Source organism: Monodon monoceros, unplaced genomic scaffold (assembly GCF_005190385.1).
Source record: "Monodon monoceros isolate NGI ecotype Baffin Bay Population unplaced genomic scaffold, NGI_Narwhal_1 Super_Scaffold_5, whole genome shotgun sequence".
NCBI lineage: Eukaryota > Metazoa > Chordata > Mammalia > Artiodactyla > Monodontidae > Monodon > Monodon monoceros.
In genome coordinates this window covers 64,142,057-64,161,435 of record NW_021703782.1, presented here as the reverse complement: position 1 = coordinate 64,161,435, position 19,379 = coordinate 64,142,057, and the positions used below count along the sequence as shown (strand labels likewise).

The window sequence follows — 19,379 nt, the reverse complement described above, 5'->3', positions numbered from 1 at the left end:
TTGATCTTGGAGAGCCTCTGGGAGAGGAAGAAGGCAGCTGAAACTCACTCTGGGGACATGGATGCTGGCAGCAGCCATTTTTAGGGAGCTCATCCCACCACAAGTACACTGGTGCTGGTAAGTGCCATTTTGGAACCCTCCCTCTAGCTTATTAGTGCTGGGACCTAGTCCTGCCCACTAGCTGGTGGGCACCAGTCCTGGGACACTCCGGGCCAGGAAGCTAGCTGGGTGGGAGCACAACCCCACCAACCAGTAGGCTGGCTGCTGTAGGACCCCCCAAGGTTCCAGTCACCCTGGGACTTGGCACCATCCACCAGAGGACGCAGGACCCAGCCCCACCCCCAAGGGCAAATCAAAACTACAATGAGATACTACCTCACACCTGTCAGAATGGCTATTATCAAAAAGACAACAAATAAGTGTTGGTGAGGATGTGGAAAACAGGGAACCCTCATGCACTGTTGGTGGGAATGTAAACTGGTGCAGCCACTATGGAGAACAGTATGGAGATTCCTCAAAAAACTAAAAATAGAACTACCATACAATCCAGCAATTCTACTCCCGGGTATTTATCCAAAGAAAACAAAAACACTAATTAGAAAGGATATATGTACTTCTATGTTCATTGCAGCCTTATTTACAATAGCCAAGATATGGAAGCAACCCAAGTGCCCAACAATAGATGAATGGATAAAGAAGATGTGGTATATATTCACAATGGACTATTACTCAGCCATAAAAAAGAATGAAATCTTGCCACTTGTGACAACATGGACAGCCCTAGAGGTATTGTGCTAAGTGAAATAAGTTAGACAGAGAAAGACAAATACCATATGATTTCACTTACATGTGGAATTTAAAAAACAAATGAACAAACATAACCAAACAGAATCAATGTCATAGATACAGAGAACAAACAGGTGTTTACCAGAGGGGAGAAGGGTGGGGGGAGGAGGGAAATAAGTGAGGGACATTAAGAAGTACAAACTTGCAGTTACAAAATAAATGAAAAAAAGAGAAACCTGACTGCACATTTTTTTTTTTAATCTGTGTTGTGACTTTAATTTCTTTTTTTTTTTTGGTAATAAAATGTTGACTTTTTAATTTGAATTTGTCTTTTTTATATATTGGTCTGAAAGGCATTTCAAACATATTATAATAATATATTGGTGTAATTTAATTGGTGCAACATGCTTTATGGCTCCTATCAAAACTGGTTTTCATTCATTTGATTGGTTTGAGCCCAGGATAGCCTACAGGGAAAAAGAAAGCTGGATAACCACCCAAAGTGTTTGTATTTTCATTGGAAACTGATTTTTGTTTTGTTTTATTGTTTCTGTTTTTATTTTTAAATTAAATAAACTGCCATGAATTAAAAAAAAAAAAAAAGAGTCACGAGTATGAAATGTACAATGTGGGGAGTATAGTCAATAGTTATATAATATCTTTGTAGGGTGACAGATGACAACTAGTGATGATCATTTTAAAATGTAGAGAAATATCGAATCACTATGTTGTGTACCAGGAACTAACGTAGTGTTACAGGTCAATTATACTTCAAACACAAACAAACAAACTCATTAAAAAAGAGATCATATTTGCAGCCAACAGAGGTGAGGGGTGGGAGGGAGGGAGGGTTAGATGAAGGCAGTCAAAAGTACAAAGTTCCAATTATAAAATAAATAAGTACTTGGGATGTAATGTACAATTTGATAAAGATAATTAACACTGCTGTATGTTATAAATGAAAGTTGTTAAAAGAGTAAATCCAAAGTGTTCTCATCAAAAGGAAAAAGACTTTCTTTTTCTATTTCTTTAATTTTGTGTCTGTCTGAGATGATGGATGTTCACTAAACCTACTGTAGTAATCATTTCATGATGTATGTAGGTCAAATCATTATGTTGTACACCTTAAAATTATACAGTGCTATATGTCAATTATATCTCAAAAAAAAATGAAAAAATATTTTTAAAAATCTTACCTGCAAATAAAATATGTTGTCATAATACACACACAAAAATCAACTTTTGCTTTATTTGTGATTAGTGACTTACATGTAACAAATCCAAAAACATCTCAGTAAGGCTGTCGTATGAATCTAGATAGAAATCTCTGCTGTCAATGTGGTTGTATGTTGAAATTTCTTAGAGTTAAACACCTTACTTTCTTTTTTAGTTAAAAATCCATCAACTAATGATTTGTGGCTTTACGCCAAATTTCTTTTTTATGTACACTTCAAATGAATGATTGTGCCGAATAACAATTCATAAACTTGGCAAATGTACAAGTAAAGGCCAGAAACAAAAAAACCCACATTAATCCTATCTATAAAATATACGGTCCCTTAAAAACAAGTAAAAAGTTAATAGTTCCTTTGTATATAATGCAAAAGTAAAATCTGAAAGAAACTTGTTTTGTCACCCCTTTAAAGTAACAAGACATAAATGTATTGTTTAAATAAAATACTGGTAAATAATTAATACTGTTTAATAACTTACCGTGTAAATAAAATAAACTCTTTAATAAAATAACCTGTTTAAATAAGAGTAATTATGCAAACCTATGCCGTAGACCTCTTTACCCTAAGTGCAGGTCCACAGCACACTGAGATTTTTAAGGGGGTCAGATAGCATAACTGTTCCTGTAAATGAGTTAATTCTAAGAGGTAATTTAATTAAAGTAGAGAAGTGGCATTTGAACTGGGCCTTTATTTGTTCATTTGACAAATGCTGAAGTGCTTACTATGTTCAGGTAATATGCCAGGTACTAGGAAAACAAAGATGAAATGGATTCCCTCATTTCATTATGTGATAAAACTCAAAACTGTGTATGTATAGATACATGTATGTGCTCAATTTATGTATGTATGTATAACTAAACATAGTATAAAGTAAGGAGAGCACCCTTGAAAAATGGGTGGATTTCAACGGAGAAGCATAAACCCCTTCAATGGCTCCCTGCAACCCTTTAGAAAAATTTCAACTGCCAAAATATGGTCTCAAGTTTCCTCACGATTCAGCCTCTAACTAAATTCCTAGGTGAGTTCCTCTACAGCTTCTTTATCTATGCTACATGTTGGCTATTCTATCCTTTCTTATTTTTTTCCATTTCTTTTCTTTCATTCATCTATCCATACATTTACATATTAATTGAGAGCCCATTATATGCAAGGCAAGGTACAGATACACAGCACTGAACAGGAAAAATAGGGTTCTAGCCCTTGTGGAGTTACATTCTATAGAATGATAAAGATATTGAACTAATTAGACAACTGTTAATTGCATTTAATATATGCTACAAGGAAAAAATACAAGAGTCTTGAGTATATAATGAGAGCTTTAGTCCTTTTTTCCTTTTAGGTATTTGACTTCATGTGTAGTAACAAATATGCTACATGCCTTGGCAAAACACATACATGACAGAGGATGCTAGGTAAGTTCTTAAAACATTCAGGAGCCTGTCATGATAGTGAAACTTCTAAGAGTCCAGTAGTCTGGGGCATGTCACAATATTTCTATCAACGTGAAGGACAAGTTGCTTCATCTTGTACACTCTACCACTGAGAGACACATGGGCCACTTTAGATTCAGGAGACAATATGTAGTCTATTCAAATGTTCTAGTTGGAATAATTGACTGAGTAACTCATAGTTTTGAGTGGATCCCAGAGCTTCCATGCAAGCTGATTTTGGGCCATATGACCGAGAAGATCCAGTGGTAGCAAAAATTTTTTTTTAAATGTCATGGCAACACTCTTAGGGTTTTGGAAAAAAGCCCGTCCTCTACTATTAATAAATATTAGCCTTTTGAGAAACAGTTCTGGGTTTGCTACTGGGCTTCATGACTAAATACCTGACCATGGGACACCACGTAACCATGTGACATGAGCTGTCCTTGGTGAGCTGTTCAGTGTGGTACAAAAAAGAAAAAAGAGGAAACAGAAAGTAAGAAAAACTGGAACTAAGCAATCATGCTCATAGCTGACATCCAGGTGAAAGCAATACTAAATCTGAAATCACTTTACAAACACTTTCAGGTCAGTAAAAGTTATTAGCTTGGCCTTCTTTCAATTTCTGAGACATGCTATGTAAACTCTCTTCTTCTTAAGGACTTCACACATACTGTTTCCACTAGTGATGAGGCTCTTCCCCTGCTTCTCACAGGGCTGGTTCCTTCTTATCTTTCAGGTCTCAGCTTAAATATCACCACCTGGAATAGGTTTCCCTGACCACACTGTCTAAAGCTCTGCTCTTACTCCACACTGTTATCATCTAGCATGGTGCCTTGCTTTTACCTTTTGTGTCATGTATTATAATTTTTCATTATACATTTTTCTGTTTACTTGAATATTGTGTATCTCTTCCATTAGATGGTAAGTCCTACAAGAAGGCAAGAATAATGTCTGTTTTTCTCACCACCGTATACCTAGCAGCAAGCACAATGTCTTAAACACAGTAACATTCATTAAAATTTGTGGAATAAATAAGTACAATTACTTGGAGTCTCATCCCTCAGAGGTGGTATTTAACCTTCTCCTTCTATGAACCCAATACACAACATTCTGCACTGTTCTTTTTTGCACACTGATGGTGATTTTGCAGACTTACCATAGAAATTCAAGTGCCTAAAGCCAGAAGATGTTAATTGGGGAGTTACTCTTTGGCATTCCTTCCTAAAACTCAGACTGTCAGTCTCTATAAATACTACACTACAAGTTAGGGCATAATTCAACATTTAACAAAGAAAGTTCATCATTTCCTATGGGTGATTTTGGCCTGTTGTTAATTTTGATAAGTGTCAGAGGTGGCTTAAAACATGGAAATAGGAATAAACTGAGAAATATGGTATATTTTTATTATAAAATTTCTGAGTTGAAAAATTAGCTTAAGAAGTGAGATGAAAGAAGAGGAGATATAGCTCTGTCTTACTTTTAGACAGTTACCGAAGAAGTCTCAACTAAACCTCTTTGGTAGTAAAAATGAAGCTTTTACTACTTTCCTAAATTTTCAGTTATGATTTTTTAACCTAAGTCTATTACATGATTGTCATATTTACACTGAAGAATAAGAAAAACACAAAGCAAAAAAATAACTCCTCAAGAATGTACTCATATTAGGATACTTCTTTCCCTTAGTCATCCACTAAATGGCATATTACTAAGAAATTCCTAGAAAAATTTGACATCTTCAGTACATGAGAAACATTGAATCCATCATAGAGACATACCCGTCTCCCTAGCTGTTTCCACATGCAAGGCCTGGATTGGCTCTTTTTCTCTCCAGACATTTTCTCCTGTTCTTTTCTGAAGATTACATCATGGGTTTCCTGGGCCTCTGTGGTAGGGAGAAGAGGATAAAGGAAAAGGATGACAGTTTGGAACTATCAAATGTCAAGAAAAATAAAGCACCAGTTACTCAGCAACAAAAACCATATTATGCAACTAGTATCTTCATTCCTCTATCATCATGGATTCCAACATCAGTACTAACTGGTCATTTAAAGTCACTGTCATGATAAGCATCTTTATAACATTTACCTACTTTGTCTGGTTAAAAAAAGTTCATGTTTTGATTAGGAAATTAATTGTAATAGTAGTATAATTCTCTTTAGAATATTAAACAATAGAGTTTCATTTTGAAAGTTAGTATTAAGCGTCATCTTAGTTTACTATTGTGGTTTAATACTGATTTACCTGTAATGATGTTGTGTCAACTCATAGAAATAAGTAATAATTTGTATAGTGCTCCCAGTTTAAAGGTGCTATCACATGCATTTTCTTATCTTTATCTCAACAATTATAATAGTGAATTGTTACAGGGAACAATATTCAATATCTTATAATAACCTATAATGGAAAATAATCTGAAAAAATATATATATATGTGTGTATATATGTATAACTGAATCACTTTGCTGTATACCTAAAACTAACACAATATTGTAAATCAATGATACTTTAATTATAAATAAATAGTAACAATAGAAAAGAATAATGAAGTACTAGATATATCAACTAAGTACAAGAATAGATGTCATTTGCAATTCATGATTTTGTGACTTAAAAAAAAATAGTTCTTGATCATACATGAAGTTATGTATTTGGGAAAATAAACCTACACACACTGAGGCAAAATGTATACCAAAACTCCCCTAAGTTTAATGTACATGTCTTTTTAAATTATTTATTAATTTCTATTCCTTTTCTTGAAATGGTTTTTAATAAAAACTTTACAGATAACATTACTCCTACTGATTTTTCTGAAGAATTCATAAAAAGACATTGATATCGTGACTTCTTGACTAGTATTATATTTCCCTTCTCCTATTTCTTCGTAAGTTCTTTGATTTTAAATCTTAGGAGTGATTAAGGTTGAGGTTTGGTATACTATAAGTATATATTTAGTCACAATGGTAATATTATAATGAAGCACTTAAAATTGAGCACTTAATTATTTTAATGGAGGAAATAAACTTGTTGTTTTTATAATAATAGCACATGGTAAAAACATGTTTAGTACTATTTACACTCTATCTTGCATAATGTTACCATAGTAAAATGGACTTCAATCCAAATAATGGAGTAAATAAATGACACATCATAGTGATAAAAGTGGAATAATACAGAGCAAAGATGAAAACAGATTATAAGGTCATCTACAACTCTGCACAAAGGTAATTACAGTTGACCCTTGAACAATAAGTTATTTTTTTTGCAGTTTATTGATTTTATTTGAATTTTATTTTATTTTTTATACAGCAGGTTCTTATTAGTTATCTATTTTATACATATTAGTGTATAGATATCAATCTCAACCTCCCAATTCATCCCACCACCCCATCCCGCTTTCCCCCCTTGGTGTCCATACGTTTTTTCTCAACATCTGTGTCTCTATTTCAGCCTGCAAACAGGTTCATCTGTACCATTTTACAACAAGAGTTTAAACTGTACAGGTCCACTTATACACAAATTTTTTTTTCAATAGTAAATACTACAGTTCTGTGATCCAGGTTTGGCTGAATCCCCAGATACTGAACCACAGAAAAGGAGGAATTGGAACCAGGGATATGGAGGGCTGACTGTAAATTATACTCAGATTTTTGACTGTGTGGAGGGTCAGCTCCCCAAACTCTCATGTTGTTCAAGAGTCAACTGTACTAGGTCTGTCATTAAAACAACCTTGGTGTCTTTCTTCCCACCAGCGCCCTCAACACATACATTAGGTTTTTCATTGTAGAAAGACTGGAACAACCAGAGTAATATAAAGAATGTATATTTATAGGTCTTAATTATCTCTAGTAGTTCTATCATATGGAGATAACCATTGTTAACATTTTAGTTTATACCATCCCAGTCTAATACTTATATATATAATTATATTTATATTATGTACAATTTGTTTTGTATATGATGAAATAAAATTCATTTTTTATGGCAAGATGAGAAGTTTAAACATAAAATTTTTCTTTGCCTGGTTGTGCTTCCTCCCTCCCCTTTAGCATGTGTTGTGAATTTGTGTTAGCCAGACCTCCTTAGGAGATAATGTTCCTTCTTAACCTCACAAAGAGTCACAACTCCTTCAGAAAGAAAATAACCTTCCTTCTTAATCTTGTAAGGGGCCATGATAACCCATGACCACTACTTGCTTTGTATGTGTAGATTTGGATTGTGTAAACTGTCAATGATACATTATTTGACGTATCACACCTTGTCTCAAAAACTTATATAACTGTGCATTGAACTCTAATAAGTGGAACAGTTCTCAGAGCTTCATGAAAGACTATCTCCTGGGTTATAATCCTCAGGTTGGCTTGAATAAAATTTTCCATTTCTTTCTTAGATCAACTATTGAATAATTTTTTGTCAACATCTATATATGTTAATGCAAGTTCGTGTGCTCAACGCATAGTGAGGCCAAACAAACTGAAACTTCGGAGTGTGGAGCAGAGAAAGGTTTACTGCAAGGCCATGCAAGGAGATGAGGTGGCTCAGGCCCTAAAAAGCCCTGAGCTCCCCAAAGGGTTTCTGCAAAGGACTTTTAAAAGCCAGATGAGGGAGGGGGGTTGCAGAGTATGTGATCAGCTTATGCATAGTTCTCTGATTGGCTGACAGTGGGGTAGCAGGGTGGTGTCACAAGGGTTAACATTATCAGTCCTTAAGCTCCAGGAGGCCTGGGGCTATGTGCTCAAGGTCAAGTAGTTTCTTCCATTTGGTGAGGGGGGGTGGGGGATGTTCACATCTGGAAAACAACTCAGGAAATTTGCATCAAATACTACTATCTAGGTACTTCATAGAGGAGCTAAAGCAGAGGATATGGGGGAAGGCCTGTCCTGGGAAGGCCCCATGGGGTCCTTCTCGGTTACATATATAATTGTCTTATATGCTGTTTTGGTACTTGTTTTTGTCATTATATATCTACCTTTTCCTCCATCATCAAATAGTCTTCTAAAATATGAAAGGAATGATTTGGGGGAGGGTATGGGAGGACTGTCAAATACATTCACAGGACTGTCAAATAGTCTCCTAAAATATGAAAGGCATGATTTTGGGGAGATTAAATTTTAAGCGAGTTATGGTTGCTTAAAAATCAATCTCTAAGAAAATTATTATGCATAAGAGTTGGCTAATTAACAAATAAATATATCCATGTTTTTATTAACATATACTTTAAAAACTTCTTATATTACAAAAATTATATTTTGTTCTTCGTGTTACTTAGAAAATAAAATTCTCCTATAAATATACTTCCTCCTAAGCATTTGCTACATATTCTCCTAGTTACAATGAGCTTTTAAATGACTAAACAGTATTTTATCATATAGATTTACTGTAATTTAATCAATCCCCAAAGTTGGGCATTTAAGCTATTTAAAATATTTCATTATTAGTAAGTGTATTTTGCAGATCCCTGAACATAAATCTTTGAATCCTTCAACAAAATCATGCTAAATTCATCATATCCTATTCTTATAAACATATCATTATTAAAGTCACATGAATTTCAATTCTCCTTTGAACCTCAGCTTCCTTATCAGCAAAATAAGGGGATTGGGTCACAGTCCTAGTATGCTCTAACTATAAAAAATTCAAGTTCTAAACATAGCAGATCTTTAATAATTGGGTGAAACAATTTGTGAACTCTTAGAAGAAACATGAGACATATAATTCACACCTTTCAAATGAAGGTAGTGTGTGTGTGTGTCTCTGTGTGTGTGTGTGTGTGTGTGTGTTGGAAGGGGACACACCGAATCATATAGGATGTTATCTTCCTGGAACATCAATTTCACTTCAAGATTTGGGAATAAAGTTTGCTGTTGCTGTTGTTTTTCCTGTTAAATATATTAGAGTGAAATACAAAAATCACACTAATTTTTAAGATAAAAATAAATTCTTTGAAAAAAATGTCGTATTTCTGAGTGTGTCCTTTAAGCTCTGCCCCAGAAGTCAGGATTTATTTCCCACTTTTATCAGGAAAGGATGCAAGGCTCTGATTAATAGAATAGGAAGACGACTTATCAGTGAACTCAAACCATTTCAGAACTGACTACATTTTAAGAGTAATCAGGACATTTGAAGTTGTCTTTGGCCCTGGAATCTAAACACAAATTCACTCCACTGACTCATTTGAGAACTTGTCAATATGTTAAGGTTTCTTTGACCTTACTAAATCAAACCTGTCCATCTTGCTTTTCTATAATTTTATGAAACTTCTAGCTCATTTCTTTTAAAACCACAAGGCCAAAGTCCATACAGCAGGTGTAGCCTTTCTAAACGTACCCATAGGGAGTATCGACCACTGAATATAATTTATATTTCTCATTCACTGCTTTATAATTTTGCATCCAGTGGATGGTTTTTACTTTCACAATCATCAACCCTACTTCAAATGCTCTTCATATGTTTATATTAAACATTGAGTTTGCTTTAAAAAAAAAAGTTTCTAAAAGACTTCAAGGATTAAGTAAAAAGAAACAAAAGCAGCTGGATTTTTTCTAACACAGTGGTTGAAAGAAAATCTGATACATGAAAATTTGAATTACAGCATTTCAAAATCCTAATGGACTAGAATGCCAGTTTTTCTTATAAAAATTATTTGTAGCAAGGCAAATAGCTATTAAGAGCAAACCTTGCCAGGGACTTGGTTTTTTAACTCCAAAACTAACACGCAACGTTCATAGGACACCAAATGATGTGCAAAGCAAGGTACACTCGATGTAGAAAATCTAAAAAATACCTCTGTACTTCTACTCCCTATATGGAGAGAGCAAATAACTTTTCCTTTCCTTTCCTTTTTCTTCCTTTAATCCATTTATTAAATTTTTTAAATTAACTTTTTGAAAGCATCTGCTTAGTGGCTGAAATTGGCACGCAGGTACAAAAGCTTGAAGTCACCAATACGGTCCGACTGGGCCTCATTCCGCCAAGGGTGTCTCTGGACGGCCTCATCCCTCCAACTAAGAAAATACAGGGAACAAGCTCTCAGAACGCCAAGGGACTAACTGCTTAAGAGGATCTTCACTCTCGGTTAAACTTTCCTCCAGGAGCATTCTGGGACTGGCTCCTTTCCAGAACAGCTGAGGACGGGTGCTCTGGGCGGGGTATTCAGGCCAGACCCCGGCTCTGGGAGTGACCTTAGGACCCCTCCCTCCTCGGTCCCCAGTAGACCAGAAACTAAAATAAAAAGTGTAATACAGCGACCTGAGGTAACTGCAAATGAGTCTGCAGAATCTTCTCGGGCGCTTAGAAACTCGCTTACGAGAGGAAGTCAGGGACCAAGCTGCCAGCCTCAGCCTCGTCAGGGACCACACACCGGCCGACCGCGGGCTGACCCGGAAGTGCTCGGCGGCGGCCTCCACGGCGGGGGCAGGGGCGCGGCCAAACCGGCGCTCACGCGCGCGCTCCCCGGGAACTCCCGCGGGTGGCTCGGCGCTCTCCCGGAGGCGCTCCCGAGCCGCAGCGGACGCCGCCAACATGGCCGAGACAAGCGAGGAGGTGGCGGTCCTGGTGCAGCGGGTGGTGAAGGACATCACGAACGCCTTCAGGAGGAACCCGCACATGTGAGTCGCGCGCCGGCGGCGCCCCCGCCTCCGCCGCCTCCGGGGGTCGTCGGGGGCGGGAGGGGGCGGGGCCAAGCCTCGAGCCGACCTCGGACTGCAGGTCTTGACCCGCGCGCTGCTCACAAGAGCCGACGGAGCTGGGTCGGGGCCCGGTAGTTGTCGGCCGCCGCGGGGTCAGCTTTTCGCTACCGGAACAAGCTCTCGGGCGAGTCCTTAGACGTGACCTCCCTCCCACCCCTTTCCCAGGAGTTCACGAAACTCGAAAGACTTCACCCGTGTGTCCACGTCCCACATCCGATTAAGGTACACGGTGTGGGTCTGTATGTGCTTTGTTAACACAACTCTTTTGAGGTTCATCCTGGACCTTGGTAAGAAGGGGTTACTAATCATCTTAGTCTCCATGGGCCAAAACCCTCTCAGTTTACTAGCCGAAGGTAGCTTGAGGCTGCTTTTGACTTTCGCCTCACCTGTCCCAAAATTGTAGAGGAACTTCGATGAAACATTTTGTTTTGAAGGTGAACAGGGCATTCTCAAGAGAGTAGCTTCTGTAGACACAAGTTGGGTCTGGTGGGAAGCAGATGAAACCTCGACACTTTTTAGCATTAGCTGATTCATAGTTACAGGGAGCATATTAATTGTTTTTTTATTCAAACGCTGCTGCCCTCTTTAAGTAGGACACCACAGAACTGACACATGTATCTTTCCCTCCTTCCTTTCGATTTTACTTGGAGTACTCCGGGAAGATCCGGTAAGAGACTGTATTCTGTCTGATACTTCTGCTTTTATGTAACGAAAAAGAAGCTATTAAAGAAGAGATATATCTACACATTGTACAAAAGAGTAAGGAAGAAGCAAGAGTGTAGCTATTTTCCTATCCTTCATCCCTCCTTCCCTCAAAAGAAAGAAACATGGAATCGAGTTTTACATTGTTTTCACTTTACCTAATTGCTTATGGAGTTTTGTTTTTTTAAAAAATATTTTTTTCTTTAAACTGGAATGCATGAATTATTCTTTTTAAGCATTCTAACTCCTTAAGCTTTTCTGCTGAAAAGAGGTGCCAAACCTTCATCTAAATGAAGTGTTCTTTTCCTTCAAGGTGATGCCCTCAGATGTCTTGCTCCCTGGTGGCACACAGTTGGAGACCTGCAACTGTGCCTCATTAAAAACAAGACACTGCTGGCCTCAAAACACACCTGCCACCTCTGACAGCATCCACTTCCTTTCCCCTTGTGACTGCTGCCTTTTTCAGAATGAGAGTGTTTGGAATGATTTCCTGGCAGTAACCATAGTGGGCACTGGGCCTTCTAAAGAATGCTTTGATGCCTTGTTGTATATCAGTCTTTCAGTCCCCTTTTGAGAATGAGAGCTTTAGTGCAAATAAGAGACATTCTCAAAAAAAAAAAAAAAAGTTGGACAAATGAAATGACTATTTTCTCATCATTTGGGGTTATTTTTCTTAAAGAAATTGAGGAGGTTAGAAAGAAGTCTAATAAGTACAGTAATCATCTTAGTTTGTCTTCTTTGAAGTAGACTAGAAAAGCATCAGTATTTCATATTTGAAAAAACTTGAGTTTGAGTGTTCATTGGCCTGGCAGGTTGACACAGTGCAGTTTGGGACACATCCCAATTCTTCTGGATCATATTTATTGAAACTCATAAAGGACTTTAATGCCCCCCCAATCGCATTTTTTATGAGATCTCATCAATCTGCTCTGTGCCAGTGCATAACTTATTAATAAACATTTGGGTCATTCAGTATTTTTTAAAGTTTGAAATAATTTGAGCATTTGAAAAAATATGAAATAATGATATAGATCTGAAAATTTTAAATAGCTTAACTCATTGTTTAATATTAATCTTCAGCTATATTTTAGTACATATTCCCTACAGTAACAATATCTCCAGTAATATTACAATGCGTCTTTTAAAATGTCTTATAATTTGGACTTTTCAAAATTGCTCATACTTCCTCCCCTCATCTAACCCTTTTACTTCCAAAATACATATGCTCTATTTCTAGTTAAAAGAAAAAGGCATCATTCACCTTCAAAGTTAGTACCTAATTACACTTTTCAGTATTATAAAAGAAAGTTTTTTATTCTTTTTGTTTTCCTCTTTTCTACAAATACAAGATAGATCATAATTTTATTAGCCAGCATCTACTACAGTAAATATATTGACTTTGTCTCTGGAAATTTCTAGCCAGTAGGAGTTGAAGATATAATGGGTGAAATGTGGATTTTGTTACTGGTGGGTATGGGTGGATTTTGTTACTGGTGGGTTACTGAGAAACTTTCTCAGCCTGTTTCTGCTTTCTCTCTCTTTTTTTTTAAATTTATTTATTTAATTTATTTATTTTTGACTGCGTTGGGTCTTCGTTGCTGCGCGTAGGCTTTCTCTAGTTGTGGTGAGCGGGGGCTATTCTTCGTTGCAGTGCGCGGGCTTCTCATTGCGGTGGCTTCTCTTGTTGCAGAGCATGGGCTCTAGAGGCTGATGAAAACATAGGAAAATCACCTCACACAGTGTCTTGCACTTAGTTGCCACTAGGTAAATAGTAGACTTAACCTGAATCCCTGCCTTAGGAAATATATTGGCCAACTGAATGATGAATGTGAAGCACTTTATAAACTGAAAAATACCATGCAAATGTTGTTTGTGTGGTTGACTCCTAGAGAATACTTTGGAAAAATAACTGAAGGCTTGACCCAGCGACAGGTATTAGCTTAATGTACAGATGCTGTGCTAGTGTGGAGGACAGCTGTTTACAGTGTAATTAGGGTCATGTCAAAGTTCTCTTATCCAGAAAGTTATTATTTTTTATTACTCTGTAATATTTATTGAACTCTCACTGTTTATGTAGCTACCATCTTCACAGTATGGAATAGGAAGAAGTATAAAATACAGTTCTTGTACTCAAGGCCCTCAGAAATATCTGTGATGTTGGAAATGTTCTTTATCTGTCCTGTCCAAATGGTAACCACTAGCCATATATAGCTATTGAGTGCTTGAAATGTGGCTAGTGCGAAAGAAGATCTAAATTTGAAGTTTTATTTAATTTTAATTGATTTATACATAATGGACACATATGCCTGGTGACCACTGTATTGCACAGTGCAGGTCTAGGTGGAGACCTAAGACTTGTATGTGTGAACAGTGCATTTACCCTGCAAAGCCGTTTATAATAAGGGCTGGACTAGCAGTATGGTAAGCAAGTCGTACGTGAGTCTATTAGTAGTTAAAAGGGAAGCTGGGTATGTCTGGGCTAGTGCTCTTAGGGGAGGTGGGTTTTTGAGTGGCACTTTGAAGACAAGGTAGGATTTACAGTCTTGGAGACCTCTACAAGAAGCAGTGAATGGACTAAATTCACAAAATGTGATTGAAAAGATAAAGTAGGGACAGATTATGGAAGTCCTTGACTATCTGACTTAATTTCATTCATTCCATCGGTGCATTCAGCAAAAGAATGTTTCTATTTGATAGGTACAATGCTGGTCTCTAGGTATATGGGGCTAGGATTGGGGTATAGATTGATGAACACACCACACTTGGTCCCTGCCCAGTGGAACTTTAAACAAATCAACACACAAATTATGAAAAGAGCCCCAAAGGATAAGAAGGATAGTTTGAAAGAATAATAACAGAGAGGACTAATTTAGGATGGAAGGTCAAGATAGTTTTCCTGAGGAAATAGCAATTAAATTGAGACATGAGGCTTGGATAAGAGTTGGCTCAGGGAAAATATACTTCTTAGGCAGTGGGTAGGCCCCAGTGAGAATTTTTGAGTAAGGCAGTAGTAATGAAAGGCAGTTTCAGATCGTCTGCAAGTTGAACTGAAGAATAGGAAAGCATAGAATCTTAATTGATTTCTTACACTTGATTTTTATCTATTTATTTGAACAATAGTATACTTGTAAAAGTTTGGGTTTGCAGTCTCACAGTACTGGGTTTGAACCTTGGCTTGTTATTTACTAGCTGAGTAGTCTCAGACAAGACTTTTTCCTCATCTATAAAATGGAATTAAAATTCCTACTTTATAAGATTAATGTGTGGAATAAATGAAATAGTGTATGTAAAACCTAAAACAGAGCATTGCATATAATAAACACTCAGTAAACAATAGTAATTTGTGTATCTGTTTTCTAAATAGGGTCAGTAATATAATTTCAGTGATAGTAATCTTTAGAATTGAGAAAGCTTATGAGGGCTCTAAAATTTCTTAATCACCAGTAAAGTTTTAGTTAACAATATGCAAGGGTCAGTTCTTTTAGATACTTTTCTAACTTTTTGGTCATTCTGGAAAGAATTCCAGTTTGAAGGAAAAAAATAACTATTAGATTAAAAAGATTTGTACCATTTGCTGAATCTTGGGCTGTTTTCTCTTCAGTCACTCCACATTACAGGGTTCAGTTTTAATATTTGGGGACCATCCTTACCTCCCCGACAGGAAGCTGGTCAATATTACTTTTGTAAATAAGTGGACCGACTCCAGTTAGACTGATGTTTCTGAAAAGTACAGACAAGAGAAGCTGTCTAAACATGAGGAACAAGGTCAGTATCAGTGTTGTATGAACCTTGAACTTCATCTAGAAGTTAGTGGATCCTCATTGTGAAGTGAAGCGCTAAGGGAGATATACCATGCTGTGGATGATCCTTTTAAGTAAATATGTAGGTTCATTCCATGTTGCTATTCCTTTGGAGCAGCCTTCAAAGGTAACCTACAAAGTGAGCACTGCGGTTTCTCGTTGAAAAGATTGGAACTTGATCGCTGTCTCAAATTTTCATGTTTGTAAAAACCCATGACCTTGTTAATGCAGATATTTACTTGAGTATCCTGGTTAAGCACCAGGAATCTAAATTGCCAGAAACCTAAAAATAAAGAAGAATGGAATGTGGTGGTAGTGAAAGAGTCAGAAATTTCTCTTATGAGACTATTTCATAAGGAAATAACTGGAGATGTATTTGATGTTTATAGCACATTCATTGTACCCATGAATGATACAAAAATTATATAAGAAAATGTTTAATGTGAATTGTTAAATTAAAAAAAAAAAAAAGAATTATAGCGGCTTCCCTGGCAGTCCAGTGGTTAAGATTGCGTGCTTCTAGCACAGGGGGCACGGGTTCCATCCCTGGTCGGGAAACTAAGATCCCACATGCCATGGGGCACAGCCAAATAAATAAATAAATAAAATTTAAAAAAGGATTATAGAAGAGTATGTCCAACATAATCCCACTTTTGTAAACTACTTAGAAAAAAAGGATGCATACCCAACATTAGTGGTGGTAGAGGGATGACAAATGACTTTTAGGTTTTTTTCCCTGAATTTTCCAACTTTGGGTATGAAATTAGAATTTAAATAGCCAGAAATCTTGCTAGAACTCTAAAAGGAGTTAATCTAAAGCCTGCTTGCTTTCACTGATGTCTTTATTTTCATTAGTGTCAAGGGTTTTGGGCTAAATAGTAGGAGATCCAGATTTTGAATTAAGCCACTAGCACTATGACCTTGAGTAATCACCTTAACCTCAGTGGATCTCAGTTCCCTCATCTGACAAAATGAGAGACTGGAGGAATGAAGTCCCTTCCAATTTCAAAATGATTCTGGAATTCTGTTCTAAATTGTCTGAAAAAAAGTGGACTATGACCTAAGGGACTAGGCATAGGAGAAATCTGAAGTCAAATGAACTGTTATTTGGAATCTTACTGACCTACCTTTATGAAGTACATGTTATATTTTTAGGAAGCAGCAAAGCATTGTATCTTAGGGTCAAATAACTTGACAAAGGCTTAACTTCCTCTGCTTTAGCTTCCCATTATCTGTTAACCAAGGAACTTTTCTGGTTGACCGCAGGCTCTTAACTGAATTAATGGTAATATACTTCATCTCTGCCTGGTACTTTGTAGCTTACCACAGTCTTTACATTGTATTATTTGCTTTTCATAACTGGCAGGGAAGGCATTGTCATTTCTGTATTTCAGATGAGGATACTGATGGCAAGTGCCTAGTCAAATTCCCATTGATCAGTGGTAGAAGAGAGACTAACTAGAACCCTGGACCTTAGAAGGTTGAGTGCTTTTGTCTCTACATCCTCCTACCTCTCTTTTAATGTTTCTTTTTTTTTCATAGTGCTTCATATTCCCTGATATGACCATTTTCATTCTCTTTACATGAGAATAGCTTTTGGGTTTCTCAGTCATAAAATTTGAAAGCTGGATGAGACCTAGCAGCCCATTTCCCTTATTTAGAAACGTAATGCAATTCCTCTATTTTACAAATGAAGAAATTGAGGTCTACAGAGGCCAAGTGGCAGGAGATAGAGATATTGATACATATATAGAGAGATATATCTATATCATATTGACAAAGCTAGGATTTGGACCCACTGCATTAGAAGGAAATCAGAGGTAATGTTCTTTTGGGGAGTCAAGAAGTGATATTCTTTGAAAACTATTTGAATATTATCACTGAAGTGCACTGATAATCAGCGTTCCAGTAGCAGTTATTGAGCACCTGCTATATCCAAGGCATTCTTGTTTTTTAAAATTATTTCTTGGAAGGATAATAGCCAACTAACGCAGTGTGTTTTTATTTGTGCAGATGGTTCTGTACTTTCATTTAGGTACCAGATTATTAGTTGGGCATTTTATGTGTGGTGTAAATAGTGAGCAAGGCAGGTTTTTACATTGTGAATTTAAGTAAAAAGTCCTCCCCCCACAATGGACTATACTCAGAAGCTAGGATTCTTTTATTCTTGTTACTCTAACATTCATATTGTTGACTTTTGCAGTTCTTTGTAGTGTTGTAGGTGGTTGTTAGATCTCAGAAAACAGACTTTCTTGAAATAATTACACTGAGTTTATTATTTTTTAACTATAATTCTAGTTTTCTTAAAATATTGTTTTACATAGTAATACCTGAACACCAGAAAATACCAGCAATTCAGACATGTATTTAGTCAGTTATAGATCTAGATGTGGCTAGTTGTCCTAATAGTGTGTTAAATTAGATTAGAATTCATATCACCAAATACAAAAATATATTTTGAAATACTGGACATTGGACTCAGATGCTCTCTCAGCATTGCCCCATTCTTCCTAAGAACTTCATTTATATTACTAGAGTGGCAAAGTGTTAACATTTTGTTTTAGATATTGACGCAACTCCCCAGCAAAACCATCAGCTTTGTGTAGTCTGGGACCACCTTGTTTTATTCATTTTTGCATTTTCAGAACCTAACACAGTATCCCATTCATTGTAGTACTCAGGAAATGTTTAGATAGTACTGGCATGGTGTATCAAAACACCCCTGAGTCAACTGAGTCAGTTGTCGGGACAAAAAGCCTTAGATCCCAAAGTCTACTTGGGAGTTAAATCAGCTCAAAAGAACGGTTAGTGACTTGCAACCCCTAGAATACCCTCTTTTATTGATATATCCCTGTGTCACTAATGAAGCAATCAGTAGAAAGTAGGTTACTTCTGAGCTATCCAGTTTAGAGTTTCCAGGACGGATTTTATTTTAGTTCCACAGCCTCCCACCAGTTTGTGATGGCGGCCTAACAGATAAAGAGTGCTTTTCTTATAACCTGTAATTGAACAGTTTTCCTCTTTGCATTTGTTAGCCAGCATACTGTCTTGGCAGGGGAATTCAAGGGCATAATAGATGCTGTCACACACAAGCTCTGAAAACCAGTTCTTTATTCTGTTTTTTAAAAACACATTTAAAAGAAATCTGCTTAGACACTCTAAAAATATTTATGTCAACTGCTCTTGTTAAAAGGTTTCTTGTAAGTTATTCATTAATTAATGGAAGAACATACTATTTGAGAAAGGATGTTTCACATAGACAAGAACTGTAAATTCTTTGTAGTTGAAAGGAATGAGTGCAGGTTTTACAAAAATATTTTTGTGTTTGCTGGTTCGTTTACTGTGTAAGTCAACTGCCCTATGTATTGTTTATTAAATCTCTGCCTGTAATGTAAATTTTCTATTTTTTTTATTGGAGTATAATTGCTTTACAATGTTGTGTTAGTTGCTGCTGTACAACGAAGTGGATCAGCTATATGTGTACATATATCCCCTCCCTCTGGGACCTCCCTCCCACCCCACCCCCATCCCACCCATCTAGGTCATCAGAGAGCACCGAGCTGAGCTCCCTGTGCTATATACAGCAGGTTCCCACTAGCTATCTATTGTACGCATGGTAGCGTATATATGTCAATCCTAATCTCCCAATTCATCCCACCCTTCCCTTCCCCCACTGTGTCCATGTGTCCATTCTCTACATCTGCATTTCTATTCCTGCCCTGCAAATAGGTTCATCTGTAC

At 36.8% G+C, this 19,379-nt stretch overlaps 2 protein-coding genes across 7 annotated transcripts in view; one reads left to right on the top strand and one right to left on the bottom strand.

Moving 5' to 3' along the window:
• Positions 1 to 10,816, bottom strand: part of CUNH9orf135 (chromosome unknown C9orf135 homolog) — a 239,423-nt gene extending 228,607 nt beyond the window's left edge. For 2 of the 4 annotated variants that reach the window (XM_029203432.1, XM_029203427.1), the window contains exons 1-2: positions 10,691 to 10,794; positions 5,227 to 5,333 (exon numbers count right to left, since the gene is read on the bottom strand). The gene's annotated coding sequence lies outside the window, so the exon portion shown is untranslated. Of the gene's footprint in view, positions 1 to 5,226; positions 5,403 to 10,690 lie in introns of those variants that run through there. The other 2 variants (XM_029203430.1, XM_029203428.1) reach the window with 2 other exon arrangements.
• Positions 10,817 to 10,882: 66 nt separating this feature from the next.
• PTAR1 (protein prenyltransferase alpha subunit repeat containing 1) overlaps positions 10,883 to 19,379 on the top strand; it is a 39,552-nt gene continuing 31,055 nt past the window's right edge. Inside the window, exon 1 of one of the 3 annotated variants that reach the window (XM_029203424.1) lies at positions 10,883 to 11,055. In XM_029203424.1, the coding sequence (XP_029059257.1) occupies positions 10,970 to 11,055 (86 nt within the window). In that variant the 5' untranslated portion in view covers positions 10,883 to 10,969. Of the gene's footprint in view, positions 11,056 to 11,250; positions 11,359 to 19,379 lie in introns of those variants that run through there. The other 2 variants (XM_029203425.1, XM_029203426.1) reach the window with 2 other exon arrangements.